At 44.2% G+C, this 18,281-nt stretch overlaps 1 protein-coding gene across 1 annotated transcript in view; it reads right to left on the bottom strand.

Moving 5' to 3' along the window:
- Nucleotides 1–11,803, bottom strand: part of LOC120841965 (neprilysin-1-like) — a 171,987-nt gene extending 160,184 nt beyond the window's left edge. The window contains exons 1-3 of the mRNA XM_040212953.1: nt 11,788–11,803; nt 3,058–3,195; nt 2,832–2,879 (exon numbers count right to left, since the gene is read on the bottom strand). Coding sequence (XP_040068887.1) covers nt 2,832–2,879; nt 3,058–3,187 — 178 coding nt within the window. The 5' untranslated portion in view covers nt 3,188–3,195; nt 11,788–11,803. The remainder of the gene's footprint in view (nt 1–2,831; nt 2,880–3,057; nt 3,196–11,787) is intronic.
- Nucleotides 11,804–18,281: the final 6,478 nt, after the last annotated feature.

Genomic DNA, 18,281 nt, shown 5'->3' with positions numbered 1-18,281 from the left:
CAATCGCAAGAAATAGAAAACAAGCTATTTTTATCTGATGATCCGCTTAGCGCTTTGTCTTACGTGGCCACCAAAATCTTACATTTCATGAGGCCTTTCATTACTATTTTATTTCGTCAGTCGAGTGGTGTGTTTTAGACCTCTCTGAAGGTGGCGGTCCCACGAACGCCATTTTAACTTTTGGTGTTTAGCTTTTCGTCTTTACGGTACTTAAAAAGCAGCTACAGAACTGTCGTTTCACATGACTTTTTTAATATTGATGGGTACATTACCACCAAACTTTAAGATCAGAAGATGATAAGAAAAATTATAATTTTGCAAATCGTACACCAGATCGCAGATGTCCCCTTTGCTAATGAAGTTAGGATTACCATTTTTCTATTTATATTGTCTGTGGGCCTGTTTTGTATGAAGCCCTCTTTTGATATATAAATTATAAATTAGGCTTAAAAATTATACTGTTTGTTAATCTGATGGTTAATTTTAAGCCTATTTTAAAATTGACTTAACAAAAAAGGGCTTTAGAGAACAATATTACTGCCGTGACAAAATGAATGCAAAAAATGTAATTCTAACTTTATTTGTAAAGGAGAAATCCGCGATTCGGTATGCGATTTCTAAATTTCTAATTGTCTTATCGCGTAAATAAGTTATGTCAATAAAGATTGGTTGCAAAGAAACCACCTGCACTAAGAAACAATGCCTGCAAAATTACAACTCCGTCGCTGCTTGATAAGTACCGTAAACATGTTAAGCGCGATAGAGCTGTGCGAGGAATATCCCAGCTTCAGTGAGATCGCACTTTGAAACTCGAGTCATTCTTCGCATGGCGAAGGTAAGCCAAAAGTCAAAGCTCAATCTTGCAATGTCATGCTCTTTCCTCTTTTGAACAACAAGGTTTTCCTATCGCCTGGCCGCGCGCGCGCGCGCTAAACTTCTTTGTCTTTTTACAAGAAAGAGAAGAGAGGCGGGGCGAGACTGGCGAATTGTCTAACCTTGGTTCCGCGCTTCGACCTTCGGAGGGCAGGGCAGCTGCCGCCAAGATGCGCTTGGAGAAGAATCCGAAACCAGAATACGCGTCAAAATTGAAGGGTTTTTCAAAGCACAGTAAAACGCTCGGCAAAACATAGTAAAACGCTTTTGTCTTATACATCCCATTTTAATGCTATGAACTGTTTCGTGTTAAATATTTAAAATAATTTTTTTACACCTTCTTTTCAGCGGTATTTTATACAGCGTAAAACGCACCCAGTCTTTCCCTGGATGGGATAGAGGAGGCTGACAACATTGTAAATATATAAATATATACGATCCCACTAGATCAGCAAATTATTTCACTCCCCTCATGCGCGACCTTTTATTGTATAGAGAAAGACCAAAGCCCCCGGATTCGGATCATAAACATATTTATTGTGCACTCAATCCCCAAACATTAATCTTCCTCAGCAATGGTTAGGAAGTTGAATTCTCTAACCTGCGAACTTATACATGCGCGTGGGATTATCCCCTTAGCTTCTTTTTGCAACGACGAAGAAGCGCTAGCGTTCTGAATGCTCATGCTATGTAAGAAAATATAAGCGAAAAGTACGTAATTTGTAGAAAATATGTTTTTTGTTTAGAATAAAGTAGCCCAACGCCATTGTGTTGCTACAGCACTTGATTTTGGTCTTCTTTTCATGGTTTGGCAATGACATATTCACGTTGTGGTAGATTTTCGCCGGGAGTCTTGTCTTATTTTCTAAGCAGTCATTCGATGCCTATGCCTGGTGCCTAATTTCCTGTCCTCTGTTTTTCACGAGCCTATAGTTAATCTATAACAATATTTCACATATTTTGAGCCACGGCGCTACTAGTTACAACTACCGCAGCGTTAGCATGAGGTGAACGTTGCGATGCTCTCTGACCTTAACAGGGTACTCCGGCGATTTGTTTAGTTACCTCAACTAGCTATATTGTCGGAATCACCTGCCTTTGGTATCGCGAAATTCGGAATAGTTATTGCGAAATCGGCCCGAGAAAATGATGTGAAAACTGACATTCAACTATACACGCTCTTTTTAATGTCGTGACGCCAGGAAAATGCAGCTTGAAGGTCGAGAGGGCAGCGTAAATATGGACTATGCCGAACATTCGTTCCCTGCTGCGGCGTGGGTTCTGGAGTGAGCTTCCAAAGCATTCATTTGACACCATGAAACAGTCTGTAATCAGTTGGAAAAAAAAAGTCTACAGTCCAAGGACTGAATTTCCGCCTTCCTCCTAAATCACTTTTCTATTGCTTCCAGTAGAGATTTTCACTTTGAAAAACACGGTCAGGGTCAGAATTGTGATATCAATAACTTCGCAAAAACAAAATTATTCTGACCCAATTTACTTATTTTGACCCAATTATTTACTATTTTATCGAAGTTTGTTGACATGTTTAGAAAAATTTCAGGCAAATCGAGGACTATGAAGAAAATGCTTAAGTACCCCTTTAGCAGAGGCACCAAGGTTAAAGTATAGCCTTGTTATGATAGCGCTAACGTCATCCTAAACTGAACGCGTTATTCTCAATAACTTTCATTTAGGACGCATTTGCAGATGTTACGGATGTCCTATCAATCAGAAAATTGTTTACACAAAAACGCTAGCTACTTTTACGAGCGCTTCACGTAGGTGACTTCATCACTACTTTGTATAAAGCAGCCAACGTTATGTGCTGCTGCAATAAAGAGTCAGTTACATTGTTGTACAGTTGAAAATTTGGCGAGTTGGCTATGCATTAAGGAACTAGAGGCAGTTCAAAGACGGACGAAGGACGATAAGTTCCAGTTGCATCTAAGCATTCTCACCTCTTTCTTTGCAGGCTTCTGTTCCACACACTTTTTTGGGGGACAAATCTGGTACAATTTGAAAGGAAATGGAATTATTTATCTTGACATAAGATATGAATGATTTTATTATTAATATTTTAATTCTTTACTTATACTCATAACAGGTTTGAGGCTGACAGGCATGAATTAGTCAACATTATACGGTGCAAAACTATTCAAATGATACTCTGACTATATGACTCACCCAATAATGATTTTGCAGCACTGAGTTCAGCTAACAACAAAATCAAGTAAAACCCCCAGATTGCCACCAGCTCCCGACCATGGGGAAGCATGTACCTCTGCCTCGATGACCAAGGTGTACTCCTGCGCATGATTTCTGAAGTTCAAAAAATATGTTTGTTATTCGCATATGAAAAATAGTTGTTTTCACCGTTATTAAGTTTTTATATAATTAACTCTTGAAAGTCTTGCCATGTAAATGGTGCTCTTATCGTAATTAATTACATTTGTTTAGTTTCGTATAACACTTTGTGAGCACTGATAGAGCCGTTATAGTCCTCAATTCTCCTGGGTGGCACTAAAGCACTCACCAGACACAATATGGAATGTCGATTTTAAGCAAGGTTATTAGTTTAGTTGTGTATCAGCGTGGACATGGGGAGCCAAAATGAAAACACGAGCTTTTCCAATGAAGCTTCATTGCTGATCTTTAGCAGTCTACTTTAGAGTAAAGAGCAGACATGCGCCTTCTTTATTTGAAAGACCTAAAAACTACCTAAAAGTGCAGTGAAGCAATCGACCACAAGTAACAATCAACGAAACGCTGGCCAAATGCAGATCAATGTGAAAATCATAATCGATCGTTTTCGTCTGAAAGCAGGTCATTATTTATATAATAGTTTATCCGCGTAAAACCAACAAGATCAGAATGTATTGCATGTAGGTTGTAAGTAAATCACGGGTTGGTCTAATAAAATGCCACTAACACGTAGAAACCTTCAGCAACGTGCCGGCTCTCCCAAATGTGTCTCTGGAGCAAAGTTTTAATAAAAAAACATGAAAATTGTTTTTCGTCATCCGCATTCTTTCGGACTATTACCCCCTTGTGCTTTCTTCCACAACATAACGATTTTATAAAGCAAGAGTTTGCCTACGTGTCTGAGACCAGAGACAAGATAGGGGAGGTACAAAGACGCATGTCGAGTTTCACAGGTGATTTCAGTAGAGCGAACTGCGCTAGTGACATCGAGCGATGCCAAGGATATTACAACATCAAAATAGTAGTTAAATTTATTGTAGCCCGAATTCCTTGTGATAATTTCTGGTTATCTTTGACAACAGCATTTAGACCTTCTGGTAAAAATCATAATAAAATATATGTTTCTCACAAATTTCACTTCCAACACTTTGCAACCTCTTCCGATTGCTCTTTCCCTTTCGTCAGCACTGACTTGCCAATATGGGAAAAGCCATTGCATACGCTCGATCATATTATCAAGTCTCTTGAACTCAGAAATGTTTTACTGTAAGTTGAGGAAGGCTTTTTTTCAACAGAGGTATCCGTTTGTCATATAAAACCAGTAAATAGAACGGTCCGAAATTCAAGAGCTCCTGCGGCTCCAGTTCTTCGAAACCAAGCTTAATTATACTTCACAACTGCCATTGAAAGACTTACATTCGTGTAGATAAATGTAACAAGATATATGACAAAGTCTGTGCTTAAGTTAAAATTGTGGTAGTTGCTTTGTGAAAAGACCAGAAAAGGTACCTAAGATGTACCAGGTAAAAATAAAACCCCATTATTTTTTATTTTTATTACCTACACTCTAAGGTAAGAAAAAGAAGGGAAAAAGTTGCAACGGCGCGTTTTCCTCCATTCTACTGACTCGCCCCCAAGCGGACACAAGAAGGGAGGAACGAGGCGTTTTTCTCCTTTTCCAGGCAGGCGGATTAAGGGTTTCGCCCTACCGCCTCATCTTCTTTCAAATTCATTTTTCGAGCACATCGCGCTCGTTGTTTAATAAATGTTGGTAGTTCACTGTGCTTCAGCGCCAGGGATGGCCGCCTGTAATTTCGTCACCCAGTCCAAACGTGCAGAGCATTTCGGTTGCATCGATGTTTTTTACCACTAATTTTATCATATGAGCAAGCCAAGCCGCTAGAAACACAGCGAAGCTCCTGAGCAGTGCCAGCAGGGCTACGTACACTGGGCTAAGAAGGCCGCCTTCGGATTCCGGAAGGACGTGTCAATTTTGACGACGTTATAAAAACCGCGGAAACTGCGTCCAAGACAGGGAGATTTTGAAGCCTCGGGCCTGGGTACCTCCTGTTCTGAGTTCAGTTCTGTTTTCCGATGCCCAGTGCGAACCGGCAGTCAAGGTGGTTCTGTATTTCTGCGTGACAACAACATAGCAGCATCACCGCGATGGCAGTGTTGTGCGTTTTGAACAGAATACTGGAATTATCATCGATGTGACTGACTCTGTGTTCGCGTATCATTAACGTAACACCGAGATGAGATGACGTAAATGGTCCGGCATTGATGCCGCTGGTCAGGCTGGGATCAGGGGGGGCAGTGTGTTGCAGGTTGACATTCCGCTTTGAATTAATGTGCTTTAACACCGCTTGAGGGATTACGTTTCGCTGGATCGACCTGCGGCTAGTCATGCTGGAGCGCTGGTCTGAACCATAGCTCCTATCGTACAGTGGCTAATGTGACTGCCGTCTGCAATGTTCTGTTGTCTCCAACCCGAGAGCGATTCCGCTCGTGGACATAGACTGAACAGTATGGAAATGTGACGGAAAGTACGTTTATTTACAGTTTAGAAGTTTAGGATTAAGAAAATATGGTAGGTAAAATCGCCGCTCAAAATAAGGCTATTCTTTATTATCTTGGTTAAACACAATGCGGTTCCTAGAAAAACTGCCCTCCAATTGGAGCGCTGGGATGAGCGATAAAAGGTTTTGAGCTCAGCACAGCAAGTCGCGGCTTTGACTGGCTTTAAGTTGATCGAAAGCGATTTCCCTGCCCGTGAGGCATCGCTTACAGCTGAGTGAATACCTTCTCTACAGAGGTTAATTCAAGACGACGATTGCAGCCGCACGCGAACAACACAAATAGAAAACTAAATAATACAGTACAAAAATTGGCTACGACGTGCCGTGCCGGGAACCAAACACACAGCTTGAAACCGGATTGGAGCGGCTTGTTTTATTTGCTTTCAAATAGTTGCGGCATGAGCGTTTACTTTTCACAAAGAGTTTCATCCCTTGAGAAGCTCAATATAATCTCAGAGTTATGACATTACTGACAAAAAAAAAAAAAAAACTTTTAGCCTTTCCTTTTTGGTGAAGAAGGAAGAGCATAGGAGCTGTAGCTTCTGTTCTCGGCGCCAGCTTCCGAGGCGAGCGATGTGCTCTTTTTTCGCAAGAGAACCTGAAGCGCTCGACGCAGTGGAACTCTAGGCGACAGCGGCTTCGCGGTGGTTGCGAACCCATTCGCACTGCTGCGTAAGTCGCCGCTCCTTCCGCACCCGGTCTTCTTTCCCCAAAGAAAGGGCACGCGGCCGACCCATCGTGAGTCCATATCGCAACTGATAAGAACGTAGGAAACAGCGTGCAAAACAGACGAGGACGAGGAATAAACACATGAGTAGCTCTGCCCTCGTCACGTGTGCTTTTTCTTCGTCCTTGTCAGCTTTTCGCGCTGTCTCCTACGATGAATTCCCACCAACTCGCCCAACTATCCATTCTTCTATGTTAACTGAAAAGTTTGCCGCCATCTATGAGCGACGGCGGTAACCAGACTGGTTATCTGGCTGTCGCCGTCGCTCATAGATGGTGGTAGCTGTCCAGAGTTTTGTGAAGTTTTGTGACGACATTTATTTGGTACCGGACACGAAACTGGGGAAACTATCCCTTAATAGCTCTGCTGTAAAAATCAACATGCTGGGAATATTGATTACTGCCTAGGTTTCCACCGAGAAATTTCGTACCTTCGATACGACGAGTATAAAAATTACAAAAAAAAACGAAGAGCCCGGAAGTAGTTATTGGGTAAGTGTCATGTTTTATTGACGTTTGCATGTGGAGTGCATGTGTATGTATATGCGCTCAATGTAAATCTTAAACTGATGCTTGTAGTATGCGTAATATATCTAACAGTGTGTCCGAAGGTGCCCGAAGGGCTCGAAGCGCAATGGTGGCGTGAGCAAATAAAAATATATTTGGAGCACATGGATTGGGCAATACCTAGCGCCACCTAGCCTAGCTACTTGCAATTACTCTGCTTCACCCTGCCATCTGGTGGCGAGCGATTTAACCTTCTTTCACACTTCGCGATAATTTCTGGTTACCCTACAGCAATGACAAACGCTTCGAATTTGCTCATTTGAGAGCGGCTTTTGGTTTCTTGAATGGTTTACCACTCCTCCGGGATGTGCGGTTGGCGAAGGAATTGTGGCTCGAGGAATAGTAAAGGTAAGGCGTAAAGTGCGCGAAGGAACTGGGTATGGGTTGTCTCCGCTCAACATCCCGGTGCAGACGACGAGAATACTGCAGGAGTGCTTTTGAAAGGCCAGTTCCTTTACCTGGGGGGGGGGGGGAGGGAGTTGGTTTTGGAAATAAATACAGTTCGCCGGAACCTCGTGTTACGCTTTTATGTGCTGCTCGTCTCGCCCCGTACAATAGACGTAGCGTCCTCGTTAAGCCTTACTGAGCTTGATTTGCTCGATTCGGGGCCGCCATGATGAGATGCAGTGACGGAAGAACATTGCTTCTCTGCTTTAAGGTACTTGGCCAAAATAATAATTGGTCTACTATGAACTCGTCGGCAGATTTCTCTATCAATTTTAAACAGCAATTATTAATCAATGCTATGCCAAAGCTATAGGCTTGGTGTCAAACATTTTAGAAATTCGTTATTTAAATTTTATGCCCAAAACATCGATAGACTGGAAATACCTTCACGCCTTGACTGCTAACGACACTGATATTGTTTTGTTTGAAAATATGTTCACTAATATGTCCACTTTATAGTTATTTTTATATCGCTTTCGTTCTACAATGCACTTACCTTGAGGGGTATTTGAAATGAATAAATAAATACAAAAAAATTAAGAGATTAATATTGTGACTAGTGTCGCTCCCACTGGTACTCGTAGTAACCATCCAATTGAATAGAAATCGTAAATCAAGACCTCATGACTGTTATATTCCCAAATATCCCGGGTACAGCAAACCGGCTTGGCAAAGAAAATCAAACAAGCAAGGTGACTATCCTTCGTTTCACCTTAAGTTCGAGAGCAGCAATCACCACGAGGCGAAAAGGCTAATCAAGCAATGTCAAAAGCGCAACGTCATGCCATTCGTCATTATTTGTGAATGTCTTATCATCAGCCAAACCTATAAAGTGTATTAGATGTGCCGGGACTATGTCCTTCAAGTGTGCGCGCCGGTGTTTGCGTGTTCTCTGTTCTTGAAGTGCGCTCGGTCTTTGGCTCTCATTTAATACGGTGGGAGGAAATTCACCGATTGCTTTCTTAAGATGAGATAGTGTAAAATTAATTACACGAAGAAATAAAGCACTTACTTTTTGTCCCTCTCCCTCTTAATCGTGAACTATACACTTAGTGCGAGCAGTATTGTATCCTATCCTGAACCCCATAATATATTAGAATGTCGAGGTTATACAGAGCCACACAGATTTAAGCAAACAATCATAAAAATAGCTGCTAAAGTGAAGAGCTGCAACTAAAAAAGGGGACTGGTCGTTTCTTTTATTTTTTTATAGCAGTTGGTGGACACAGTGAATTATGTTCAGAAAAATATTGGTCGTTACAGTTCATTATTCTGCGTCTTCATTCGTGAAACAACCCGAAGGAAAAATCCATCAATGTAACGCTGTTTGGCAGTCAGTGTTTTCTAGTGGACCGCTGACTGTGCCTGACTGTACGTCAAGCATGTCTGATTGGCCAACAAGTTACTCTGACCGACAGACAAACTCCAGTCAGTCCCCGCTTGTCGGCTTTCTGATGGTTTCCTGGTGGCAGTCGGCCGCCGCGAAATGCCATCAGGATGTCCTGGTGGTGATTCTGACTGTACATCGATTGTCTCTGACTGTACGTCAGAAAGCTTTGACGTGCAGACAGAAGTACGGTCAAAGGACGCGAAGTTCGTTCGGATACCACTATTTCGTCAAATCTATGAATACGAAAAGTAATCTATGCACGAGAAGACGATTTCGGGACGTGAGCCCGTAAAACCGCTGACGTTAGAGATATGACACGCAACCGACCGACAACCTTGATCAGAAGCCCGCCGAAGCGCCGAACACGACACTTCGCACTTCGCTTCGCCCATAGAGGCTTCGCCGAGCTTTAATGAACGATCGCTCTCGACTCGTCTTGTTTGCCCGCTTGCTCCAACCTGTCGATCCTGCCGGGGCTCTACAACGTCTTATGTTTTAGTAGAATTTGTACTCGACAAGACCCAGCCTGTTGTGAGTTCCGACGATGTAAGGGACTTTAGCGGTGTAGTTGAAGACGACAAGGTGTACCAGGTCTATGGGCCGATGACGCGCGAACAAAAGGATCGTTCTACGACGCGAAAGTACTCTACATGGCAGGTGAGTAGAACTGAAGTACGGCGAGTGATGTACTAGTGCTTTGCATAACATGCTGACGGCTTAACTGCATTTGCAGCCGAAGGATCTCGTATAAAACGAATAGTCAAATCGAGTTTCTGTAGCGGTGGCGTAGCGTAACGGTTAAGGTGTCCGATATGTTTTCGCAAGCGGTCGCGGGTTTGATCCGCGGTGGTGCTGCTTTTTTTTTTCTTTTTTTTTTTCTCGAACATTTTGTTTTATCGAGGCATTTGGCGATATTTATGAGTGCGTAAAGCTTTACTCTTATATAAATGCTGCCCTTGTTGATGAAATTCCCTTGGCAGTGGCAGTCAGACGTCATCTGATGGACCATCAGATGACGTCTGATGGTCCATCACGTTCCACCAAGGCTGCTCACTGGCAGTCAGCGTCCCAAATTACGTATCTTGATGGAATTTTCAATAGGGAAGGACATTGAAGACTGACTCAAAGTAGAATAAATGTTGAATAACGTAAAAACCTGTATGGCGTATAAACATCATCCTTCACCTTGACTATCACAAAGACTAACGGCAAGACATTTTTTGAACTTCGAAACAGAAGTGCATGCATGACAGGCGGTGACTGACGTGGTTGGTTTGATGTACATACGGTGGAGCAAGGCTGCCAGAGTTAAAGTTGTATATTATTTTTTACAGTCATGTCTTGTCAACATGGACGTCTCGATTCTTTAGAAAATTGTCTATAATGGGACTCGTTCACAATAAGTAATCAATCCCAAAACGCACTTATTAACAAGCTCAGCAACGGCAATCATTACATACAAAATGGTTAGTGAAAATCAGGTTAAAAAAACGGGGACGAAGAAAGCAACAAATACGACAAAACTTATCTAAAGTCGCGACTAAATTTATTGCTCGAAATAGGCAAAGAAGAAAAACAATACAGTTCTAATCATATCTTCGCCCGAAAGCATCCTTACACCCAAACACTGGTTATCCCGGGTGCTCGTAATCAGGCGAAACGTGATTTCAGGTTGTATCAACATTATACCGGACACTTCATTGAAGATTTTAAGTTCTTTTTGGGACAACGGGACAGATGGATCGCTCAAACAGCTGGTCGTTAAGTTTGAAATGTAAAAATCTTCAATAATTTCTCTCGTGACCTTCTTCCTGTGCCCTCACAAGATTCTCAAATCACTGAAGGCGGTCTGGCACAACAGTCCCTAAAATGGAAAGTTAAAAAGCCACCCAGCGTCGCTTTGAGCAAATACGTATACTCCCGGAGTATGTCGCTGAGACACCTACCTGTCTGCCCTACGAAGGACTTTCCACAAGACAGGGGGATGCGGTACGCAACATACGAAACGCATGAAAAAACGGTCTTGCATGTTTTTTTGATGCACGTGATCTCTCAATTTTGAGTTCTTGCACCGAGTCTAGCACATACTTGGTTAATTTGTTGTGGGACTAAAAAAATCATAGGAACTCGAAACCGAATTCTAACCTTTTTCAGGTTGTGGGGAACACCGTAGATGTGCAGGACCACTACCATTCGCTTTTGTCAAAATCAACATTTTTCTCAATACCTTTAGACTTTCTGAAGAGAGAGCTTGCCACCACCGTCAACAATGCTTGCGGGAACCCTTTTGCGATGAGTCTCTTCACCCAAAACAAGAAAACGAAGTTCATCATATGTGGGCATGAATTCGCCAGTGCCAAGCCAAAAAACGAAACGGCGATGCCCTTCTTGGCGAAAATAAACCCTGTATAAGGGGAACAAGAGGGACAAAGGACAAACACAAATCTCCAAACACAGCTGTGTGACTGGTGCCCAACCGTCATACTTCTCCAGCTGGCTTGCACCTTTGCATTTAATTGCATTATGATCGATGGCCTTTTTTACCACTTTTGAATTGGCTGGCGTTAAGTCCAGGTCTGGTTTCTTCGACCGGTGGCCAAAAGACCAACAAGCGTGCTCATCCCCCAGGCACAAGGAGAGATCCAAGACCTGCCGAACCCTTTCTTTTTGATTTCTCGAATAGAAAACTAAGGCCACTCCCGAACGTATTTAGTACATCCAAGACTAGAGCACGCGCTGCATGTCCCTCCACTTTTTTACGAACCTCTAAAAAACCTTCACGCTCTAAAACACCGTTTCAAGCAATAAATTTATTTCCGAGTTTAGTTTTGTCCTGTCATTTTTCTTACCTTCTTCGGCACCTTATTTAAATCCATTTTTCATCAACCATGCTTAATTATTACCAAGTGACCCAGTATACAACTCTGTGTCAATATTTGCGTGGTTTATGTAGCTTAAAATTACAATTCTTGGGTTTGTAGCGACAGATTTGAGCCTACTTTTTTGTCCAGTAAGTGCAACACGTCCACTACCTAAAGTGCAGGTTCTCTCTGTTCTTCGAGCTCAAGGTAAGTGATGGCTGTTTTAAAGCGGCGGCGAGCTGCACGTTGAGTTATTGGGTTGGTCTCTCGTCTTCTTCGTCAGCTACTTTGTCGAAGCTAAGTTGTCTTCGAGTTGACGTTTTTGAGGAGGGCATCCTCTAGAAGCTCAAGCATCTGCTCATCGGTCCACGGCTCCCAGGGCGTGGCGTTGCGGTCTATTTCGAAGAGTGCCTATGCGTCCTTCACGGTTGTATTTTCACTTCTTTCATTGCCACATCTTTGCCAATTCTATAATTCTCGGTGACTAGATGCCCCTTCGTCTTTCTCTCCTTCTTGAGCTGGTTCCTTCTGCCCTGAATAAACATCAAGGGCCCGATGACGGCTGCTCAGTCACGACGTCCCTGCCGTTGTCCCCGCTCTGGGACACGACATTCACCACGATTCACTTTTCCCAGCTGTTAAAGATATGTAAACATTTTCGACGGACGTCCGTCTGGTTAGGAATGATTTAAAAACTTCAACTTGAAACTCTAACCAAGCTTTATTAAAAGCAAAAACCCCGATGTTTCGGGACCAACTCGGTCCCTTGTTCACGGGCGACTGTTTTTGTCTCGCGGAACCGAATGCCCACGAACCAGAACACCCCCGGGTGCTCCCCGGATTATCCTTCTTAACCCCGAAAGGTAGCTGCTGGGAAGGGTCCCCGTCGACCGGTTTACGTTGCCACGTCTGCATGACTCTAACAGAAGGCGCCTCCACCAGTTTCTTTCAATTCCGAGGATGGAGCTGTTGTCGAGGTCGATGGAGCGGTTTGTCTTCTCGACATCTTCAGGCAGTGCGCGTCCATGCACATTCTTCTTCACGATGTTGTAGCGGTGGCGCCGCTGGCGCTCTAAATAGTTCTTCGTTTCCCCAACGTACGACGCGGGGCAGTCACCGAAGGGAATTTCGTAAACCAGTCCCTGTGTCCTCTCCCTCGGGGGGCGATCATTTGGTAGAAGCTGAATGGCCACCGATGGTCGAAAGTGGCTTGCGTGAGACCGCTATGCCGTACTGTCGTAGTACTCGCCTTTCATGTGCCTTTAATGTAGGGTACACACACACGGGTGGGGGGAGGGGCGGCGTCTTGGGTTGAAGGGGTGCGTCGAAGTTTCTTGATTGTGCTGTTTACAAATCTAGCTGGGTAGCCATTTTTCCGCAGATCTTTTTAAATTGTTTCGATCTCTTGTCTGATGGTCTCCTTTGAGGAGCAGACCGTGATCGCCCGTCTGTCGAGTGCCGAAGCCACGGAAAACTTTTTTATACTAGGGTATCTCGATGAAAACTCCAGGTATCGGCTTGTGTCTGTCGGCTTCCCATACACATGAAAGTCCAGGCGGCCGGACTTTCTTACTGCACAGTCGGCTAGGAATGGGAAACAGACGTCTGACTCGTGCTCAATCGTGAATTGAATCGCTGGTTTGATGGAGTTTAGATGTGTGTGTAGACGGTCGATCTCACTGGTCTTTACAACACAAAAGCACTCACAGACATACCGCGGTAAACACACGAGTCCTGGGGAGAAAGTGTCCAGGGCTTATCTCTCGATCGCCTCCATTGCGAGGTTTGCCACAGTGACGAAGACCGCAGCACCCATAGCCGTACCTCTGGTGTGCCTGTAGAAGCGGCCAGCAAAAGAAAAATAACTGCTGGATAGGCAGAGTTCTAGTAAACAGCAAATTTCGTCCACCTCAAGGCACGTTCTTTCGGAGAGTCTCGTGTCAGTCTAGAGGTCCGTCCGCGCCACAGACACTGCCAGAGGCAGAGGCACACTTGTGGAAAGCGACACGACGTCGAAGGAGATAAGGCTCTCGTCGTCCCGCAGTTTGAGGCCCGATGTGAGCTCGATGAAGTGTCCAGAATTCAGGACACAGTGTCGGTTTTCCCAGTTAGGGGCGACAGCAGTCGGTGGAGATGGTTGGAAAACGCACGTAACGGAGACATGGTGAAATCCACTGTGGGTCGGAGGGGGACATCTGGCTTGTGCTCCTTCGGCAGGCCATGAAAGTCCGGCGCTGACTCGTTCAGGCAAATGAGTTCGAAGTAAAGGCCTTGGGGCTCGGGATACCTATCAAAAATCGTAGAGAGCATTTTGTTTAGACTTTCCTGAATCTTGGGAGTCGGGTCCTTTGGCAGAATCATGTATGCGCCGGTGTTGAGAAGCTGGAGCGCCTTCTCATCGTAGTCTGCGCGGTCGAGTAGCACGGTTTCGTTCCCCTTCTCGGCAGGGAGGACAATGATGCTCTTCTCTTCCCTGAAGTTTTGAATTGCTGCTTTCACTTGCGGCGTGTAATTTAACTGCTCCCGTCGGTGCGCCTTGTACAGCACGCCGTTGGCATTGAGGAGGGCTTCTTCACGGATGCAAGCGTCTAACTCACGCAGGCCATATTCGGCAGCAGCTGCCATGAAAGCTATAGGCGGCGTTGTTGTTGTTAGGTTGAACTTCTTTCCCCTTGCGAGAACACGAGTCTTGGTATCAGAGAGTTCTCTCGAAGACAGATTTTTCACGAACCTCTTTTTGGTCTCTTGGGAGGCGCCGGGACACAATTGGAGATATACGAGCTTCTTCTGGGTGTCCGGACACCTCCTATCAGCGGCCGACGTGGCAGCAGATCTGGAAAAGTCGGCGATGGCAGGAAAAAGGCTCCGGAGTACGGTATTCCAGTTGTCTCCGCAAAAGGAAAAGATCCAAGTCCTTCTTCCTGACAATATCTCAGCGTTCTTGAACCCTGGAGTCAAGCAAACGACGTTCGGCCTTCTTGATGATTCTGTGACCCTCGGTGGTGTGGACCAGGCGTTTCAGGCGGAGAGTCTTCCGGATTAGCCGTAGTTCCTTGTAAGTCTTGTTGAACGTGAGGTGGGTTTTGACAGTAGAGATAGAGTTGTAGAGGTGAACATACCGCTTGGCAAGCCGCACCACAACAGGACCGTAGTCATTAGAAAGAGACTTAAATGAAACATTTTCGACGGACATTTGTCTGGTTAGAAATGATTTAAAAAAACTTCAACCTGAAACTCTTACCAAGCTTTATTAAAAGTTAAAATCCCGACGTATCGGGACCAACTCGGTCCCTTGATCACGGGCGTCTGTTTTTTGCATCTCAAAGTGCTTCTCAAAGTGCCGAGAGTGGAAGATCATCAGTCTGGTCTTCTTTTTTCATAGCAGTGTTGCAGACAAGAATTCCTTCTTGCTGCCAGCAATTCACTATAATATGAGGTGTCACCGAGTAGCACGCCCTCTTCAGCTCCTGGAGACACTACTTCAAATCCAACGTTTGTGGTTTAGTATCTTCAGCACAAACGATGTAGTGTCGTACATGTTAACTTCTGTAGTGGGCTTTAACCGACCGAATGATGCCTGAGTCCAAGGGCCGTATTTCGGCTATTACGTTGAGCGGAAGGGAGATCACTGTCAGGTCCTCACTTTGCCGGTACAAAGTGGCATGACGCGTTACCAACTAAAGAAACGGCTGTCCTCCTTTCAGGTCTCAAGGAGCGGTAAAATACTGTCAGGAAGCTTTTAAATATCGTGCTTGTCATCGATTATTTCTTGTTTTAATTGTAGAAACTGTAACCGTTTAAGTCAAACGTTTCCCAAAACACCGTGGTCGCACCGCGTTCGCCAGAACAATCGGCTTCCACTCCCTTATGAGTTCCGCTTGCGTTGCATAGTACTCGCCCCGGGATTATTTCTTTGCTTCGTTTCGCTCTAGACACATATCCAGATTCAAAGGTTAATGTAGAGCTTATCTTGTGGAAAAGCCACTTTCATCAATGTATAAAAGTCCACTGGACAAGGCTTAGCGAATACTTCTGCATGACGTTTTCGAACATCGGCAACAGCGGTTCTATCCTAGCTCTCAACTACATGAATACGGTGGCTTGAAATTCGATTTATTGCCTTAAACCTGTTGAATCTTTCCGTCGAGTAGTTCAAGTCTAGAATGCCTGCATGAGGTTGTAAAGATGATGGATATTTAAATTACCTAAATTGAAGGGTATATGTAAAGGTGTTTTACTTTTGCTGCTGAATTGCCTAAGCACGATTACAACGAAAGTTTATCATAGAAGACGTTTTAGAGAAACAGCTAGGGTGTTAAGTAAAACACTTATAACTCCATGTTTTAAAAGATATCAGAAAAAGAGGTCCAGTATGACGCCAAACTGTTTTGCTTTGTCTCGTAGCATCTCGTCGCTCACAACAGCACACATAGAAATCATTTTTATGAACCATACACTCTAAAACCGGTCCCTCATAAAAAACGCTGTCCCTCTGATTTTAGAGGGGACAACAATGTTTTCAGGGGGACAGCCCTTTTTAAGAGGGAAATTGAAAAATAAAATAGCAACATCTAGAGGGACACCAACACATTAAGAGAGACCAAGGAAACCGTTTCGTTAGTCCCTCTGAACAGGAAAGACAGACAAAAAGATTCACGCGTGTCCCTTCATATTAAGAGGGGACCGGTCCCTCTTAACTGGACCAATGTAGTTCGGTCAGGAGGAGGGGGGCAGGCGCTCTAATCCACGGCAAAGAGTTCGGACGGTGCTAAGGCTTCGCGCCAATTCACGGAGAGCTGGAAACGGTCGTTGCCGGAGAGTCGCAAGCGTCATGCTGCTCGTTTGACTTCCTTCGGGTGAGTAATCCTGTCATATTGGCGCTTTTGTTTTGGGTGCATTGCGGGTGGGAATAACGAGCCATCAATATTTTCCCGCTGGCTGTGAGATGCACGAGCTTTGCATGTAGAGTGAGAGTGTTCAGCTGTAGTCCGCGGACGCGGTCGCTTCCTGGATCTGCTCGTTCAGCTAGGACAAAGCGTCGCTAATCGTTTGCCCTGCCGTGAGCCGCAGGGCTGTCTTTCGCACAAAACACTTTTAGCGGGTTAGGGTGTCCCAATATCAGACCATTTTCTGTCCGACGCTTTTGTCTACTTTTCAATTTCGAACGCGCGATCGTTCTTCTCCCAGCTCGAGCTGCTAACTTTGGCAGTGCTACGCCGGCATTTCATTACCGGCAATTTCCTGGTATTTTATCCGTGAGCGTACACTGTCGGCATCGAGTACTACAAAGGATGGCATCACCCTCCCTAAGGCAAAGCCAACATAAAGGCACCCTAGCTGGGGCAGTCAGTGTTTGTAAGCTTGGCTCGCCGATTTCTTTCTCGGTGTGCACTCTAAATGCTTGAGGTTGACCGCCCGAGAGCGTTGATTGACAGAAACAATGTTGGCGATTTTGCGTTTGTTTGCCTTCACAATTCATTACAGCAATTTACACTGCAACGTTATGTTGTAGACATCGTTAGCGTTGCAGTGATTATGAACATTTTTTTCTCAAGTGGGCGGCGAGTAAAAACCCATATGTGTGTGTATGTTTGTGAAAAGGGCAGGGGGATTCGACGAGCACAAAACAAAAAGAAGAAATAGAGTTTTTTTTTTTCTTCGCGTGTTCGCGTTGCGTCGGCGTCGCGGCGTCTGCGGAAAGGGGGGAAGGGTGTAGCGGTGGCCAGGGAGTACATTCTTTTTTTTTTTTTTGTATTTCTTTGGAGTACTGTTTTGTTCGTTATATTTTGACGGTCCTGCCGGCACAGCTGCCAGCTTTTTTTTTTTTTTGGCGCCGACCATGTTTTTGTTTTTGCAGATTTTATTTATGATGTTTATTATGCTCTTTGTTTTCTGTAGCTGGCTGAATATTTTTTTTTTCTGTGTCGTACATCCGCGAAAAATATATAAACAGAAGTTTGCTTTTTTTTTTCTTTCTTATGCGCTTTAGGGCTAGGTTGACTATGGGCGTTAAATGACTGACCGTTATTAACAATCTTGCTTTCAGAGTGAGGCAATGGCAACGAACGTTGACATGAAGGGAATCAGGCGGGGGTTCCGCTCGGATTGCTCGTGTAAAGAGCTCTACCAGGACCCTCTGCACGGTGGAACGCACCACCCTGAGTGGTGAGCCTACTGCGGCCACCCGCACACGGTTCACAACGAACTCGGTAATTATTAACTTTTTGTATTCCGGTATGTAGGTAGGCTCTATTTACGTTCTGTTGGCATATGCACTGCTTCTGAAAAAAAAAAAAAAAAATGAATGGCTTGCGGCGAAATATTTACAGAAATGTAATTTTTTATTTGATTATGTTGCTTTCTAAAGCATGCGCTAGATCACTTCTGCAGCTTCGAGCCGCAAATGCAATCCATGCTTTCCAAAGCACATGGGGCTTCTAAAGTTCATCTACTACTAAATGCGTTTTCGTTTTGTCTTGGTAATACAGAAACAATCGATTCTCGTAAATTAATCAAAACTGCAGTCTATTCTCGTACCAAAAATTAATAGTAGCAGAAGTTGCGTCATAAGCTAATGTCACTCGCTATTTCATCGCATACAGATTGGGTTCCGAATCTTTGAACTGTTTGCACTTT

This window comes from Ixodes scapularis, unplaced genomic scaffold (assembly GCF_016920785.2).
Source record: "Ixodes scapularis isolate PalLabHiFi unplaced genomic scaffold, ASM1692078v2 PGA_scaffold1__304_contigs__length_218370807, whole genome shotgun sequence".
NCBI classification, from domain to species: Eukaryota; Metazoa; Arthropoda; class Arachnida; order Ixodida; family Ixodidae; genus Ixodes; species Ixodes scapularis.
This window is presented reverse-complemented; position numbering and strand designations above follow the sequence as displayed.